This window comes from Meriones unguiculatus (assembly GCF_030254825.1).
Source record: "Meriones unguiculatus strain TT.TT164.6M chromosome X unlocalized genomic scaffold, Bangor_MerUng_6.1 ChrX_unordered_Scaffold_30, whole genome shotgun sequence".
Classification (NCBI taxonomy): Eukaryota; Metazoa; Chordata; class Mammalia; order Rodentia; family Muridae; genus Meriones; species Meriones unguiculatus.
This window is the reverse complement of record NW_026843706.1, coordinates 11631848-11648187: the sequence shown is the minus strand read 5'-3', so window position 1 is coordinate 11648187 and position 16340 is coordinate 11631848. Positions and strand designations below refer to the sequence as shown.

At 35.3% G+C, this 16340-nt stretch overlaps 1 protein-coding gene across 7 annotated transcripts in view; it reads left to right on the top strand.

Annotated features, from left to right (window-relative positions):
• The window catches only part of Tab3 (TGF-beta activated kinase 1 (MAP3K7) binding protein 3), an 80008-nt gene that overhangs the window by 46176 nt on the left and 17492 nt on the right, over positions 1-16340 (top strand). For all 7 annotated transcript variants that reach the window (XM_060376758.1, XM_021627813.2, XM_021627812.2 and 4 more), the window contains 3 exons: positions 5657-5750; positions 8283-8366; positions 10863-10964. In XM_060376758.1, the coding sequence (XP_060232741.1) occupies positions 5657-5750; positions 8283-8366; positions 10863-10964 (280 nt within the window). The remainder of the gene's footprint in view (positions 1-5656; positions 5751-8282; positions 8367-10862; positions 10965-16340) is intronic.

Below are 16340 nucleotides of genomic sequence, written 5' to 3'. Positions count from 1 at the left end.
TGGGCAACTTGTAATCACTTAGGAATTAGCAGAGTAGTTTCGGGTTTTTGTTTGCTTGCTTGCTTGTTTTTGTTCTGTCAGTTTTGTTTTGAAACACATTATATATTATAACTCCTGCTAAATAAAACCTTGTTTTTCATTGGAAGTAGAAAACTATCTGGTATGACATTAATTACTGCTGCAAATAAAAGCACCCACATTTTATATTGGAGTTTTCATTGATGAATCTTTTTTTTTTTTTTTTTTTTTTTTTTTTTTTAGAAAAAAAACAGTGGTAGACCTTCCCTGGTTTATAATATAAAAGTTAAAAATGAAATAAGCAAAATAGTTTAATAAACTAAGTATAGCCATCCCTCACCTATAGAAATTACAGTTCATTTCAGTGACATCTAGGTTGTTTCCCGATTCTGATTATTATAAATAACACTGCTATGAACATAGTTGAGCAAATGCCTTTGTTGTATGGTTTAGCATCTTTTGCATATATATCCAGGAGTGGTGTAGCTAGATCTTCAGGTAGCACTATTCCTAATTTTCTGAGAAAGCTCCAGATTGATTTCCAGAGTGGTTATACAAATTTGCATTCCCACCAGCAATGGAGGAGGGTTTCTCTTTCTCCACAACCTCTCCAGAATGCGTCATCCCTTGAGCCATTCTGATAGGTATGAGGTGGAATCTCAGGGTCATTTTGATTTGTATTTCCCTGATGACTAAGGACATTGAGCATTGCTAAAGTGTTTCTCTGCCATTTGATATTCCTCTGTTGAGAATTCTCTGTTTAGCTCTGTACCCCATTTTTAAATTGAATTACTTGGTTTGTTGGTGTCTAACTTCCTCAGTTCTTTATATATTCTGGATATTAGCCCTCTGTCAGATGTAAGGTTGGTGAAGATCTTTTCCCAGTCTGTAGGCTGTCCTTTTGTTCTGATGACAGTGTCCTTTGCTTTACAGAAGCTTGGATACAGAAATTGTGGTACATTTACACAATGGAATACAACTCAGCAATTAAAAATAAGGAAATCATGAAATTTGCAGGCAAATAGTGGGAACTAGACAAGATCATCCTGAGTGAAGTAACCCAGACTCAGAAAGACATAGTATATACTCACTTATAAGGGGATATTAGTCATATAATATAAGAAAAACATATTGAATTCTATAGTCCTAAAGAAACCAAACAACAAGGAGGACCCTAGGGAAGAGGTTGTAACCTCACTCACATGAGCAAACAGAATAGATATCAGAAGTGGTAGAAGACAAGGAACAGGACAGGAGCCTTCCACAGGGGGCATCTGAAAGAAAGACTATCGAAGGAGATACTGAGACTCAGAGCCAAACTTCAGGCAGAGTGCAGGAAACCTTATGGAAGAAGAGGGAAATAGAAAGACTTGGAAGGGATAGGAACTCTACGAGGAGACCAACAGAGCCAAAAAAATTTGGGCCCAGGGGACCATGCAGAGACCAATACTCCAATCAAGGGCCATGCATAGACAGGACCTATACCCAGTGCTCAAATGTAGCCCATAGACCACTCAATCTTCATGTGGCTTCCCTAGTAATGGGAGCAGGGGCTGTCTCTGACATGAACTCAGTGGTTGGCTCTTTGATCACCTCCCTCTGGTGGGTGTAGCCTTGCTAGGCCACCGAGGAAGACAGTGTAGCCAGTCCTGATGAGACCTGATAGGCTAGGGTCAGATAGAAGGGGAGGAGGACATCCCCTATCAGTTGACTAGGGGAGAGGCATAGGGGGAGAAGAGGGAGGGTGGATAGGACTGGGAGTAGACTAGGGAGCATGCTACAACCAGGATACAAAGTGAATAAATTGTAATTAATAAACAAACAAACAAATAAGAAATCACAGTTCATTTCAATGCCTTATGTTTAGACTGCATTCTTAGAGTAAGTTGGAGAACAGTAGGACATAGCTGAAGAGTAGCTACTATGTACATGAAGGTTAAGACAGCAAATAGGTTTTCAAGTGTAAATTTGAATATTATTCCACTGTTTGTGTCAGTCACATATCCTCAGACAAGTAACATCTATGCTTTTGCTTTTTTCTCATCTCTAATGTGTGTGTAGTAGTAGAATACTTATGTTACAGGATTTTCTTTAGAATTATATACGGGATGTTAAGCAATTTGTACAATGTCCAGCAAATAGCAACAGTCTTTATAAGCTAGCTTGGTAACAAAAACGCTGAAAATCTTTGCTTGAAATAGATACCCAAGTCTGAAGTATTTTATAAAAACATTTTTTTTTAAGATGGCAATAAGGTAACTTATTTCCACCTAAGTAGGTGGGAAAGAAACCAAGAAACAAATACTTTAGTTGGAATCTCCAGTTTTGTTTTTGTTTTTTTTTTTTTTTTTGTTTAATTGAGTCTCATTTTAAGGAATACCCATATGGGATTGGTAATCTGAATACCTCTGGCACTTGCTGTCAGTATTGACTTCTCATTAAAGGGAGTTGTTGTAAATATTTTACACATATTTATATTGTCCACATAAGGAGACAATGTATGCAGTGTGCCATAGGTGGCATTAAGTACTCAGCAATTGGCTGGCTGTCTTTATGATCATCACAGTTGTGTATAGGAATACCAGAGAACTGACACTTTTGCTAACATACATGTATTGCTACTTTTAGGTTTCAAAATTTTCTTGTCAAGTCTTTTTGTAAAAATAGGACAGAAATGCTTGGTTAATGAGGCTAAAATTTGCGTTTCTGACCAGGTGTATGTGTAGTTGCAACAATTTTGAGTAGCAGTAAAATAGCTTTTCAAATGATAACAAAAGTGTATTGACAGTGTCATTTATTTTATCTTATTACATTTTATGAAATGTTTAATAATATGTCATCTTTCAAAGAGGTATGAATGTGAGATAGAAATGTTAGCCTTTTGTAAATAATATTCATAGGGGAGACAGTTTTAACTTTTACCTTGAAAAATAAATAAGATTTTAATATGACGAGAGCTGTCAACTGTCCCTTCCTCCAAGTTAGTTAGTTATCCAGATCTATCCTCTTCTAATTGAATTTTTGACCTACTACATTGCTTTGTGTCCTACATGTATAATTGGGGTCAAGGCACTAAAAACCATCAGTGATCTTCAATATTGGTGTCTATGAGGCTAATTTTTAAAGTTCCAAATCAGTTGTCTTAAGCAACTTTTGCTGCTTTTTCAAAATAGCATGGAATCTATTATTTGGAAATGTCATCTACAAATATTCTGTTGGCCTACATGTAAGTCTCCATTAAAAATTATGGTGAATCCAAATCTTCTATGCAAACACAGTATACTTTTGATAAATGACCATTCTCAGAAAAAGCTAGTCATCCCCCCCCCCATTTAATCAGAAGTTATGAGAAGAGAGTCTTACAGGTAAACCATAAGTTGAGTGAATTTAAGTATTTCTTCTGCCTTTGAATTGATGAAAATGGTTCTGGTTAAAAACAGATGTGTAGGAACGTCTTGACTATAACGTGCATTATTAATATTTCCATGCTTAGTTATAAAGAATCACTATTCGAGGCTATTATGGCTAAAACTCCTCTCTTCCTATTGGAAAACATATAGGAAGAATAAGCCCCAAGGTACTAAATTCACAAAGTAGGGGTTCGCTTATGTATTCCTAGGAGGATGAATTCATCTAGGTTAATGTTCAAGCATCTGTCTTACAACATTTTTACATCACTTGGCAAGCATTTTACACATTAACATCACACAATTTGCCCATAAGAATAAAGAAAGAACAATTCATACTAAATGTTTCCAAGTGATTCTTGTTGATCCTCTAGCATTCTGAGGGCTTAGATATTTTTGATCCAAATAACTAAATTAATTAATCAACTAATTTTGCATATGGACTTTATTTATAATAAACTACATACAGTAAGAACAATTAGGAAACCCATATGTAAAAGTTACATTCAAAATGTTTAGCTGATTTGTATTTGGCAACCTTGAAGAAAATACTATCTATTCTATCTAGGTGAGTGTAAAGTTTTGTATCTAAATCATTCTGTCATATCTTGTATGTATCAACTTTAAAAACATCTTTCTAGACCTTAAAACATTTCTTAAATCCTAAACAACTTAAGCCTAACTGAAACTGTAACACTTGTGTCTTCAACCCCATCAGAGACTTCAGAAAGAATAAAAATATTATGTAAGTAGGAAGGGCAGGTGAACAGCTGCCAAAACTAAGGGATGACAGAGATAGTTTACTGTGTTGTCAGTCACTTATTTTCTCTCTATAATGTTGGAGCATCTTCAGCTTTCTGGCCCAATATATCTGGCAGGCATAATTGTGAAGCAGGAAATATGAAGGACTTGCTTTTTTAGTTAAAATTCAGTTTGATATTTATTCTTCAAAATACTTGAGATTAAATAATGATGGTCTTTCATAAGTTTATGAGATGTGTGGGCACAAAACACATGTAAAATTAACAGCCATCAAATGCTCTTAAATAATCAGGCTATGTACAAACAATATCTAGAAATTCCTCTTCAGCCTCTTTATATCACTGTGTTGAACTTTTTGTCCCTGCTAGTTTCTGGACATTCCTACTTATTCTATTGCAATCTCCCAACCACATACAGTTTCCTTTCTGCTTGTTTTTAGTTCACTGTTAACCTGTTTAGTCTTTGGCAAAATATACGTTTTTAACAGAATCAATCCCAATCTCTCTCTCTCTCTCTCTCTCTATCTCTCTCTCTCTCTCTCTCTCTCTCTCTCTCTCCCTTCCTCCCTCCTTCTTTCTCTCCTTCCCTCCCTCTTTTCTTCTCTCCTTCTCTCCTTCTTCCCCCCACCCTCTTAGTAGGTAATTTAACATTCTACCTTATGTAGTTGAAATTTCCCTGTAATTGAACTAATACCTAGACTATGTGGAAAAGCTTTTACATCCATGCCACTAGAGTCCAAGCACAAAAACGGCAAAGAAATTAAGAATGATATGAGAATTGAATGCTCATAAGAAAAAGTTTGTCTCGGTGACTGAAAGACTGTAAGGGTTGGAATGGGCTGAGCAGGCTAAAGTAGAAGAAACAGAGGCATCTACTGGTACCTGGCATTTCTGTATATGAAAAGTGTTTCTTTTGATCTAGAAAAAAATAAATATTTCTATATGAACTTCTATAGAAGCTTTGTATAAGTTCTGGCTCTACCAGTTACTAGCTTTATGCCTTTGGGAAACTTAACATCTCTATGCTGTTATCCTATCAGTAAATCCATGTAATGAGAGAATTCTGGTAAATCTGGTACTGGAAACTAAGTGAGAACTAATTTTCACCAGGTTGGCCAAGACTAAATTAATGAACATTGCTAATTTAAAAGGTTGTTCATTGCACTTTCCCATACCACAAAACATAAAATATTTTCTGTGCTCTATTATTACAGTGATTGTAGCTTTTTATGGTAGAACATAGTTCCGTTTGTATGTGGCCAATATACACAGTTTTTGTTACTGTGTGACCACGTTGATGTCCTCAGTATACCGTTTTCATCAAAAACATAACATAGACATGCTCTATTATAGACAAGGTTTTATTCTTGGTAATACCCAATCAGATCAATTAATGTGAAACACAGTTCTTAAATATTGGGCTTGATAATGACTTCCCCACAATTGCTATTTTTGGTGCTTTCTTACTAGACTGAGGAAATGACAAGATTGAGAAGCATGAACAGACAACTCCAAATAAATGTTGACTGTACACTGAAAGAAGTTGACCTCCTTCAATCTAGAGGTATAGACTTGATTATTTGGTAAACCATATGTCATAGTGTGGTTTTTTAAATTGCTTAGATGACAATAATATTAGTTACATAGATTTAAGGACAGGTTTTATTCTATATAAGAATAGCTTTAAAGAGAATCCCACACTTCACGGATCAGGGTGTCAAAAAATGTTACTTTGGCAGGTTCATCATTTATTCTCATCGTTTTATGGTGTTTCATTGTATTTATCTCTTTAGTACTTTAACGTGAGTATTTCATAAATTGATGAATAGTATTTCTGAGACATAGTTTATATTACATGGTAGTGTTCCAAAATACTGTGACAAGGGAGCCCAGAGTAGACTATCTGAGTTCTTTTTTTTTTTTTTTTTTATAAAGAAATTCTCTGTTACAGTAAAAGCTCTCTTATCTTTCAGTTAGCCAGCTCATCAGATTAGAGGACTTTCTTTCCCATATACTTTAGCTTCCATTGATTACATGTGCTTGCATATGCAGTTAAAATTAATGTTTCATAACTAACAGGAATTCATGAGAATACTTCTCTTTTAAAAAGACTTTGGCTTTTATACAGAGTCGAGCATAAAATTATAGGAACCCTGAGTTAGATTTGAATGAAAACAAGCAGAAAAGGGAGAAGTTTGTAAGAAAGTGTCCTTAGTATATCATGTGCTGCATTCTGAAGAAACCAAAACACAAAATTATAAATCAAGTCTTAGCAAACTAGGACTCTTCCTGTCTGTTTTTATAAATAAAAATTTTAGTGAAACAGACATGCCCATTTGTTCACCTAGTAAACAAATGGCTTCTTTGTGTTTCAAGGATAGAATTGAATACTTGTAACAGATTGTACTGCAACTTTACAAAATTGAAGTTACTATCTGCTCTTTGACAGAAAGTTTGCTTACACTTGACTTTAGGTTGTCATGAACATGGTTTGTTTAAGACAATGTGAAGTGTCCTTGATACTGCTGTATTGAGGGTACAGTGCAGTGATAGAATGTTTGCATAACACATACAATCCCTGGGGTTTTCAATCTCCAACACTTGCATAAGAAAAATAGAAAAAAAACTCTGCTGTATATATGTTACATTTAAAATGATTTGTAATTTTCCTTAATGATCGTTTGTCTGAATCCACCTTCTCCCAAAGTTTAATATTCTTAACTATGAGAACTTCTTAGCTAAGAGAGCTTCTACAGTACTTTAAGATTTGTGTATAATACAGTGTCAAACAACTAAACTAAAAATACAGAACCACCTAAACATAAAAGTTGAGCTATCAAGCCAGCTTGTCATTTTCAAAAGCCTTGATATTCATGTAGCCTACTAGCTTTAAGTAGTGAAAGAATCACTATGCATAATATGTAGAGTGTATCAAGCCTTGCTACTATGTGAATATATCAACTTTTTTAAAAACTGATGTGCTCTTTCAAGCAAAGTGAAAATCAGTAACCTTTGATTATGAGGTTTATAGTAAGCTTTCTGTAAACTGCATATCAGAACATCAACTATAGCATAAGTGATTGAAGAAATACATGTGCAACAGTTAATATGTCAGATAGCATTGTGGTTTTCATGAGCTATAAGAATTTCTTTTTAAATTCTCCTTAAAGTAACCTATTCAAGTGGAGGAAACTTTGGTTAATAGACCGATTGAGAATTTTTTGAGGAAGGAGATGTGGTTTGGCATTTATTGATCAAATGGGGACTTTTTGTAACTTAAGATGCTTAAGGGGTCCAAATATGACATACCTTCTTCTAAACTTTCTTTGGCAGCGGGGGGGGGGCTGCGTTTTCAAGTAGATGCAAACAAATCATTGCATGACTTGATGAAAAACAGCTTAATATTTGATTTGTAGTCAGGACATTTTTCACAGGGGCAGGGGTGGAAAACAAGGAGACAGGACAGCACAGCATCCTCTGTATCCCAAGTCCAGGTGGATTTGGGTACAGTAGGCCGAGTACCAGAGTGAAGGTGAGAATCAGAACTGGCACCTAATGCATTCTGACCTTGAAAGAGTCACAGTATGGTATTTCACTGATAAAGAGATATTAAGCCAGCAAGTGAGCATATTCAGAGAAAATTTTATATCAGCAATTTTCCAGGCTTCTTTACTGTAAACTTTTGCACAGTATCATCATTAATAAGCCCACAGGTTTTCTAGCATATGCATTTGGGTTCTTCCTTAGATGGTTTTATGATAAATCATGAAAAGAAGAGTCACAATCTTCTTTCGCATTGCTTTTCTTTAGACCAAACAGGTCCACTATTCTTTGTGTACTGAATCCAGCTTAAGGGTGCTAGTCTTACAATTAGAAATATGTCATTAGGTAATACATTGTAGATACACACTGGTTTACTGGTTTGCTTGAAATCTTTTCTCACAACCATGAAGAAAAGAGGATAGGCTAGTATGATGACATTTGAAACCCTGAAAAACATTTTCTCTTCCCACATTTCATTAATGTATTTTCTTTTAAAAAGGTCAAACAACAAAAGAACAACTCAGTTCCTATGGTTTTCTTCCTTTTTTTGTAGGAAACTTTGATCCAAAAGCCATGAATAATTTTTATGACCATATAGAACCTGGACCAGTTGTACCACCGAAGCCATCTAAAAAAGGTGAGTAGGGGTCATAGCATGAATACTATAGAAGTTAAATAAATTTCTAAAGAAATTTCTATTTGAACTATGTATTAGAATGTGTTCCTCATAGAAAAGTTATCCATATTAATGACACAATAAAATAGTCCCCAAACTTTAATTTTTTTTTACAAAACATTAAATTAATGTTAGAATTGTTCTAAGACAGGATGGTGATTTCTTAACATAGTAACAAACTACTCCTGAAAGAAAATTCTTCTAGAATAATGCGGATCTTGAAAAATCCTCAGTAGAATTTGTACATAAGAACTATTTTGCTGCTTAATAAACAGAGAGTAAGCCAAACTGAAAGAGAATTGGGTGTTTTCCCATCAAGAACAAAGCAAGTCATAAATTGTTTTCAGGATCTCACAGTGAGATATTGAAGGTATATTGATCGCTCATTTTTCTACCTTATTCTTACTGGCCATATTGTTTTATAAACTCAGTATACAAGTAATGTTTAAAGTTCATCTTTTAATCCTTTCATATTCAAGACAGTTTGGTTATAAAGGCATATTGAATATTAAAGAGTGCAAAAATACTAGTTCATTTATGGATTGCAGCTTAGGACCATTTATTGTTTTAATACTACCACGGATGTTTCATCTGATCTACATTTGAAATAGTGTAGTAATTTCCAAAATGACTCAAAACGAACTTTAGTGGATGATTGCCAAGTACTAAATTTGTCACTGTGGCAACATTATATGTAGTTTGAAGCTCAGAGCCTCTGGGTTATATATCATTATCATTTAGCCTTTTAGGTTTATAAAACATACATCTTTAAACTTGATTTTGTCTCAGTATCTTCTAAAGTGATATCTCTTACAGATAGCCTAGTGGATGAACTATAGTTAAATGATTCAAGAGCTGTCATTAAAATAATTGACTAAATTCATCAGAAATGATCATAAATACAAGTTGTCTATGACACTTAAAACCTTGAAATTTCTTGAATCATGTTATCTCCAAGGAGCTACATAAAAAGCCATAACTTTCCCTGAGCAAGGGATGAGGTGCTAGAGATGAGTTCGGGGTTTCAGATATACTAAGAAGATCCTCATAACTGATTCTTTCTGGTGATCAATTGTTTAATACATTGAAGGAAATTTGATGTTTGCTTTTGATGGTGGAATTTTATAACAAAGTAGAAAAAGTGACAAAAATCAGGGAATTTCAAGGTAGACTGATATACAAAGGAAGAAAATGCAAGCTATTACAAATGGAAATAAAAGATGAGTTATCCATTAAAAATGGTAATGAAGAAATGTAATAAATATCTTCAAGCCAGTAAACTGTGCAGTGTATAAAACCACATTTCTTGAAAAAAAATGTATAAAAAGCCAAATTTTTAAAATAAATAGGTGAAAGAGGAAATGTTAATGGCTGTGTACATAGTAAGTAAAACTGAATACATTGTAAAAAATAAAGTCCCACAAACATAATTTCAGAACAACAGTTTGTTGGTGAACAAATTCTTTCAAACATTTAAAACGGATAGAAAACAATATTAAATAATTTTTAAAGGAAAAACTGCTTCCTTTTGTTTCGCTAACCTTCCAAATGCATCACACCCACCCCCTTGTTAGCTACATTTTCCAGAAAAGTATCTGTTAAAATTGATGAACCTATGCTCCATTGTATCCAAAGCTAAATTTATCTTAGAGTTCATTGTTGTATTTCATCTTTTTTAATGAAGTTAGCAAAGCCTGATTCTAAAACCTTACCCATAAAGATGTTATATACCCATTCCCACAAAAGAAAATAATACATGTAAAGTGCTCTGTTCCATCACTGATTTATTATTGCAAAGGAAACTTCATAGTTGTAATAAGTCCAATTTTAAGTAATTTCTTAAATATTTATCAAATGCTCAATTGGTACATTGATTATGTAGATATATGTGTGATCCTACTATCTTTCCTGTCCCAAGGAATTTATGCTTGACATGTAAAGTCCTATCAATCCTTATGAATGAATTTCTACTTTAAAAATTTAGTTGAGATGAGCTTAAAATATATCATGTGTATTATTGGTTAGAGTATAAAATCATACTATTATTTGCCAAGTGATTTTAAACCTTTAATCATGGATTTATGAAAAGCTTTTCAGTTTGAAGTCAGATTTTTTTTCTGTCAAGTACCTTTTTTCCTTTTGAAGATGGTTTTATCATAACTATATGTTATGCTAGCTGCTAGGTTTACAGATGTGCACCACCATACCCAGCATAATTTTTCTGAAAGTATTTCTAAAATTAGTGAAAATTGGCTTGCAGTACCGCTCACTTAAAAACAAAACATTACCCTATTTCATATGTTTAACATTTAATCTAAGAGACAAATGAAAAGCCATATGAAGCTATAGGAAAGGAAAATTCCCTCAGCTGAATAGGTAGCAAGGACAGTCCTTGTGAGCTTCATTCTTGCTGAAGAATGAGTTCGTCCCCTCACTACCTTTGTTTTTCTTATACAGACTCCTCAGACCCCTGTACAATTGAGAGAAAAGCCCGAAGAATTAGTGTGACGTCCAAAGTACAAGCAGATGTCCATGAGTCCCAGGCAGCAGCTACAGATGGTTTGTACCTGTGTCTCTGGAGTGTGTCGGCATATACAAGTTACAATAACTAGAACTAGATCTATCTTTGAAAATTACAGTTCAAATGCATAATGCAAAATGTTATAGTAGATCCTTGGCACTTGCTAAAATTGTTTCAAAACATTTTTTTTTCTTAATTTCTGCATGCTTTATATGGAAATCTTCATTTGTAGTAGCTACATTTTACATGTTCAGTAGCCACCTATGCACAGCTTATTGGAAAGGCCAGCTCTCTAGTTATAGTATAAAGAGAGCAAGGCAAAATACTTTTCAAATAGTGATTCATAGTACAAATTAAGTCAGTATGATTAATTTCTATATTTAATAAGCTTTTCTTTTTTTTTCATGTTTTAAACACTTTTAAATTTACTTGTCCGGGGGTAGTTAGAGGAGAGAGACTAGAGATACTGGTTTTTAACTTCTCAATGTAAAAAAAAAAAAAATTTGACTCTGTGAAACAAAAGTATCTAAAAGCAAAGGTCAGTTCTAATGAATTGTTTTGTATTTACTATGTAGAGAAGCGATCATAATAAAACTTAAAGTCGTATTCATGTATTTACAACAAGTTAAAATCTGTACATATACGAAGTGTTTCATTTCTGAGTCAATAGCATTAAGGAAATAATTTCTTTTTTTTTAATGTTTCCAACTTTTTTATTTTATTAATTACACTTTATTCACTTTGTATCTCCCTGTAAACACCTCCCTCCTCCCTTCCCAATCCCACCCTCTCTCCCCCTTCTTCACGCATGCCCCTCCCCAAGTCCACTGATAAGGGAGGTCCTCTTCTTCTTCCATCTGATCTTAGTCTACCAGATCACATCAGGAGAGGCTGCATTGTCATCTTCTATGGCCTGATAAGGCTGCTCCCCCCTCAGGGGGAGGTGATCAAAGAGCAGGCCAATCAGATTATGTCAGAGGCAGCCCCTCTTCCCATTACTATGTAACCCACTTGGACACTAAACTGCCAGTCTCAGCATCTGCTTTGATAGTCTGCAGGGCAGAGCCTTTCAGAAGCCCTCTGTGGCAGGTTCCTAGGTTGTTTCCTATTTTCTTCTTCTTCTGATGTCCATCCTCTTTTCCTTTCAGGATGGGGATTGAGTGTTTTAGTCAGGGTCCTCTCTCTTGCTTACTTTCTTTAGATGTACAGATTTTAGTAGGTTTAGCCTATGTTATATGTCTATATGAGTGAGTATATACCATGTGTGTCTTTCTGCTTCTGGAACAGCTCACTCAGGATGATCCTTTCCAGGTCCCACCATTTACCTGCAAATTTCATGATTTCCTTATTTTTCATTGCTGAGTAATACTCCATTGTGTAGATGTACCACAATTTCTGTATCCATTCTTCAGTTGAGGGGCATCTGGGTTGTTTCCAGTTTCTGGCTATGTCAACTAAAGCTGCTACAAACATGGTTGAGCAAATGTCCTTTTTGTGTACTTGAGCCTCTTTTGGATATATGCCTAGGAGGGGTATGGCTGGATCGTCAGGAAGCGCTATTCCTAGTTGTCTGAGAAAGTGCCAGATTGATTGCCAGAGTGGTTGTACAAGTGTACATTCCCACCAGCAGTGGAGGAGGCTCCCCTTTCTCCACATCCTCTCCAGCATGTGTTATCACTTGAGTTTTTCATCTTGGCCATTCTGATGGGTGTGAGGTGAAATCTCAGGGTCGTTTTGATTTGCATTTCCCTAATGGCTAATGAGGATGAGCATTTCTTTAAGTGTTTCTCTGCCATTTGATATTCCTCTACAGAGAGTTCTCTGTTTAGCTCTGTTCCCCATTTTTTAATTGGATTACTTGGTTTGCTGTTTTTCAGCTTCTTTAGTTCTTTATATATACTGGATATTAGTCTTCTGTCAGATAAAGGGTTGGTGAAGATTCTTTCCCAATCTGTAGGCAGTCTCTTTGTTTTGATGACGTTGTCCTTTGCTTTACAGAAGCTTTTCAGTTTCATGAGGTCCCATTTATTGATTGTTGCTCTTAGAGCCTGTGCTGTTGGTGTTCTGGTCAGGAAGTTGTCTCCTGTACCAATGAGTTCTAGGGTATTCCCCACTTTTTCTTCTAACCGATTTAATGTGTCTGGATTTATGTTGAGATCTTTGATCCACTTGGACTTTAGTTTTGTGCAGGGTGAGAAGTATGGATCTATTTGCAGTTTTCTACATGTAGACATCCACTTAGACCAACACCATTTGTTGAAGATGCTATCTTTTTTCCATTGTATGTTTTTGGCATCTTTGTCAAAGATCAGGTGTCCATAAGTGTGTGGGTTTATTTCTGGGTCGTCTGTTCAATTCCATTGATCCACCATTCTGTTTCTATGCCAGTACCATGCAGTTTTTATAACTGTTGCTCTAGAGTACAGCTTGAGATGAGAGATGGAGATACCTCCAGAAGATCTTTTATTGCAGAGGATTGTTTTAGCAATTCTGGGTTTCTTGTTATTCCATATGAAGTTGAGAATTTTTCCAGTTCTGTAAAGAATTGTGTTGTTAATTTGATGGGAATTGCATTGAATCTGTAGATTCTTCTAATTCTTTCTTCAGAGACTTGAAATTTTTTTCATACAAGTCTTTGACTTGCTTGGTTAGGGTTAGTCCAAGGTACTTTATGTCATTTGTGGCTATTGTAAAGGGTGTTGTTTCCCTAATTTCTTTCTCAGCCCTTTTGTCTTTTGTATACAGGAGGGCTACTGATTTTTTTTTTTTGAGTTAATTTTGTATCTGGCCACTTTGCTGAAGGTGTTTATCAGCTGTAGGAGTTCCCTGGTAGAGTTTTTGGGGTCACTCACGTATACTACAATGTCATCTGCAAATAGTGATAATTTGACTTCTTCCTCTTCAATTAGTATCACCTTGATCTCCTTCAACTGTCTTGTTGCTCTAGCAAGGACTTCCAGAACTATGTTAAAGAGATATGGACAGAGTGGGCAGCCTTGTCTTATCCCTGATTTCAGTGGGATTGCATTAAGTTTCTGTCCATTCAGTTTGATATTGGCTATAGGCTTGCTGTATATTGCCTTTACTATGTTTAGATATGTGCCTTGTATACCTGATCTCTCCAATACTTTAAACATGAATGGATGTTGGATTTTGTCAAATGCTTTTTCAGCATCTAGGGAGATTATTGTATGTTTTTTTTTCTTTCAGTTTGTTAATATGGTGGATCACATTGATGGATTTCCGTATATTGAACCATCCCTGCATACCTGGGATGAAGCCTACTTGGTCATAGTGGATGATATCTTTGATGTGTTCTTGTATTCGGTTTGGAAGTATTTTGTTGAGTATATTTCCATCAATGTTCATAATGGAGATTGGCCTGAAATTCTCTTTCTTTGTTGGGTCTTTGTGTGGTTTAGGTACCAAGGTGACTTTGGCTTCATAGAATGAGTTTGGTAATGTTTCTTCTGTTTCTATTTTGTGGAATAGTTTCAAGAGAACTGGAGTTAGCTCTTCTTTGAAGGTCTGGTAGAATTCTGCACTGAAACCATCTGGTCCTGGGTTTTTTTTTTTGGATGGGAGACTTTCAATGACGGCCTCTATTTCCTTGCGGGATATAGGACTATTTATTTGATTTCCCTCGTCCTGATTCAGATTTGGTAAGTCGAATCGATCAAGAAAATTGTCCATTTCATTTAGATTTTCAAATTTTGTGGCATATAGACTTTGGAAATAAGTCCTAATGAGTTTTTGGATTTCCTCAGTGTCTGTAGTTATGTCCCCCTTTTCATTTTTGATTTTTTTTTTTTTTTATTTGGATGGTGTCTCTCTGTCTTTTAGTTAGCTTGGGTAAGGGTTTGTCTATCTTGGTGATTTTCTCAAAGAACCAGCTTTTGGTTTCATTGATTCTTTGAATTGTTTTAGTTTCTAATTGATTGATTTCAGCCCTGAGTTTGATTATTTCCAACCGTCTACTCCTTTCTGGTGTGTCTACTTCTTTTTTCTATGGTTTTTAAGTGAGCCATTAAGTTGCTTGAATGAGCCGTCTCAAATTTCTTCTTGAAGGCAGTTAGTGCTGTGAACTTTCCTCTTAGTACTGCTTTCATTGTGTCCCACAAGTTTTGGTATGTTGTGTCTTCATTTTCATTGAGTTCTAGGGAGACTTTAATTTCTTTCTTTATTTCTTCCCTAACCCAGCTGTCATTTAGTAGCAAGTTGTTCAGTTTCCATGTGTGTGTCAGCTTTTTGCTACTTCTGTTGCTGTTGAGGTCCAGCTTTATTCCATGGTGATCAGACAGGATACGAGGGATTATTTCAATCTTCTTGTATCTGTTGAAGCTTGCTTTGTGACCAACTATATGGTCTATTTTGGAGAAGGTTTCATGAGGTGCTGAGAAGAAGGTAAATTCTTTTGTGTTTGGGTGTAAAGTTCTGTAAATGTCTGTTAGGTCCATTTGATTCATGACCTCTGTTAGAGACATTGTTTTTTCTTTAATTTCTGTCTTGTTGACCTGTCCTTTGTTGAGAGTGGGATGTTGAAGTCTCCCACTATTAATGTGTGGGGGTCTATTTGTGGTTTAAGTTTTATCAATGTTTCTTTTACAAATGTGGGTGCCCTTGTATTTGGGGCATAGATGTTCAGGATTGTGATGTCTTCTTGGTGGAATTTTCCCTTGATGAGTATGAAGTGTCCTTCCCCATCTCTTTTTATTAATGTTGGTTGAAAGTCTATTTTATCAGATATTAGAATAGCTACTCCTGCTTGTTTCTTGGGTCCATTTGCTTGGAAAGCCGTCTTCCAACCCTTTACCTTCAGGCAATGTCTATCTTTGTGACTTAGGTGTGTTTCTTGTATGCAACAGATTGCTGGGGTTTGTTTAAGCATCCATTCTATTAGTCTGTGTCTTTTTAGTGGAGAATTGAGTCCATTGATGTTGAGAGACATTAATGACCAGTGGCTGTTAGATCTTTTGATTTTGATGTTGGCTGTGGTCATAAGGTTTTGTGCTTGGTTGCTTGTTGTTTTATTGTAGTGAGATTAATTTTTTCCTGTGTTTTCTTGAAAGTAGCTAGTTTTCTTGGGTTGTATTTTCCCCTCTAGTGTCTTCTGTAATGTTGGATTTATATATAGGTATTGTTGAAATTTTTTTTTTGTCATTGAATATCTTGTTTTCTCCGTCTATGAGGACTGAGACTTTTGCTGGGTATAGTAGCCTGTGCTGACATCTGTGTTCTCTTAGGGTCTATATGATATCTGTCCAGGCCCTTCTGGCTTTCATAGTCTCTGTTGAAAAGTCAGGTGTGATTTTAATGGGTTTGCCATTATATGTTACTTGGCCTTTTCTCTTACAGCTTTTAGTATTTTTTCTTTGTTCTGTATACTTACTCTTTTGATTATTATGTGGCGGGAG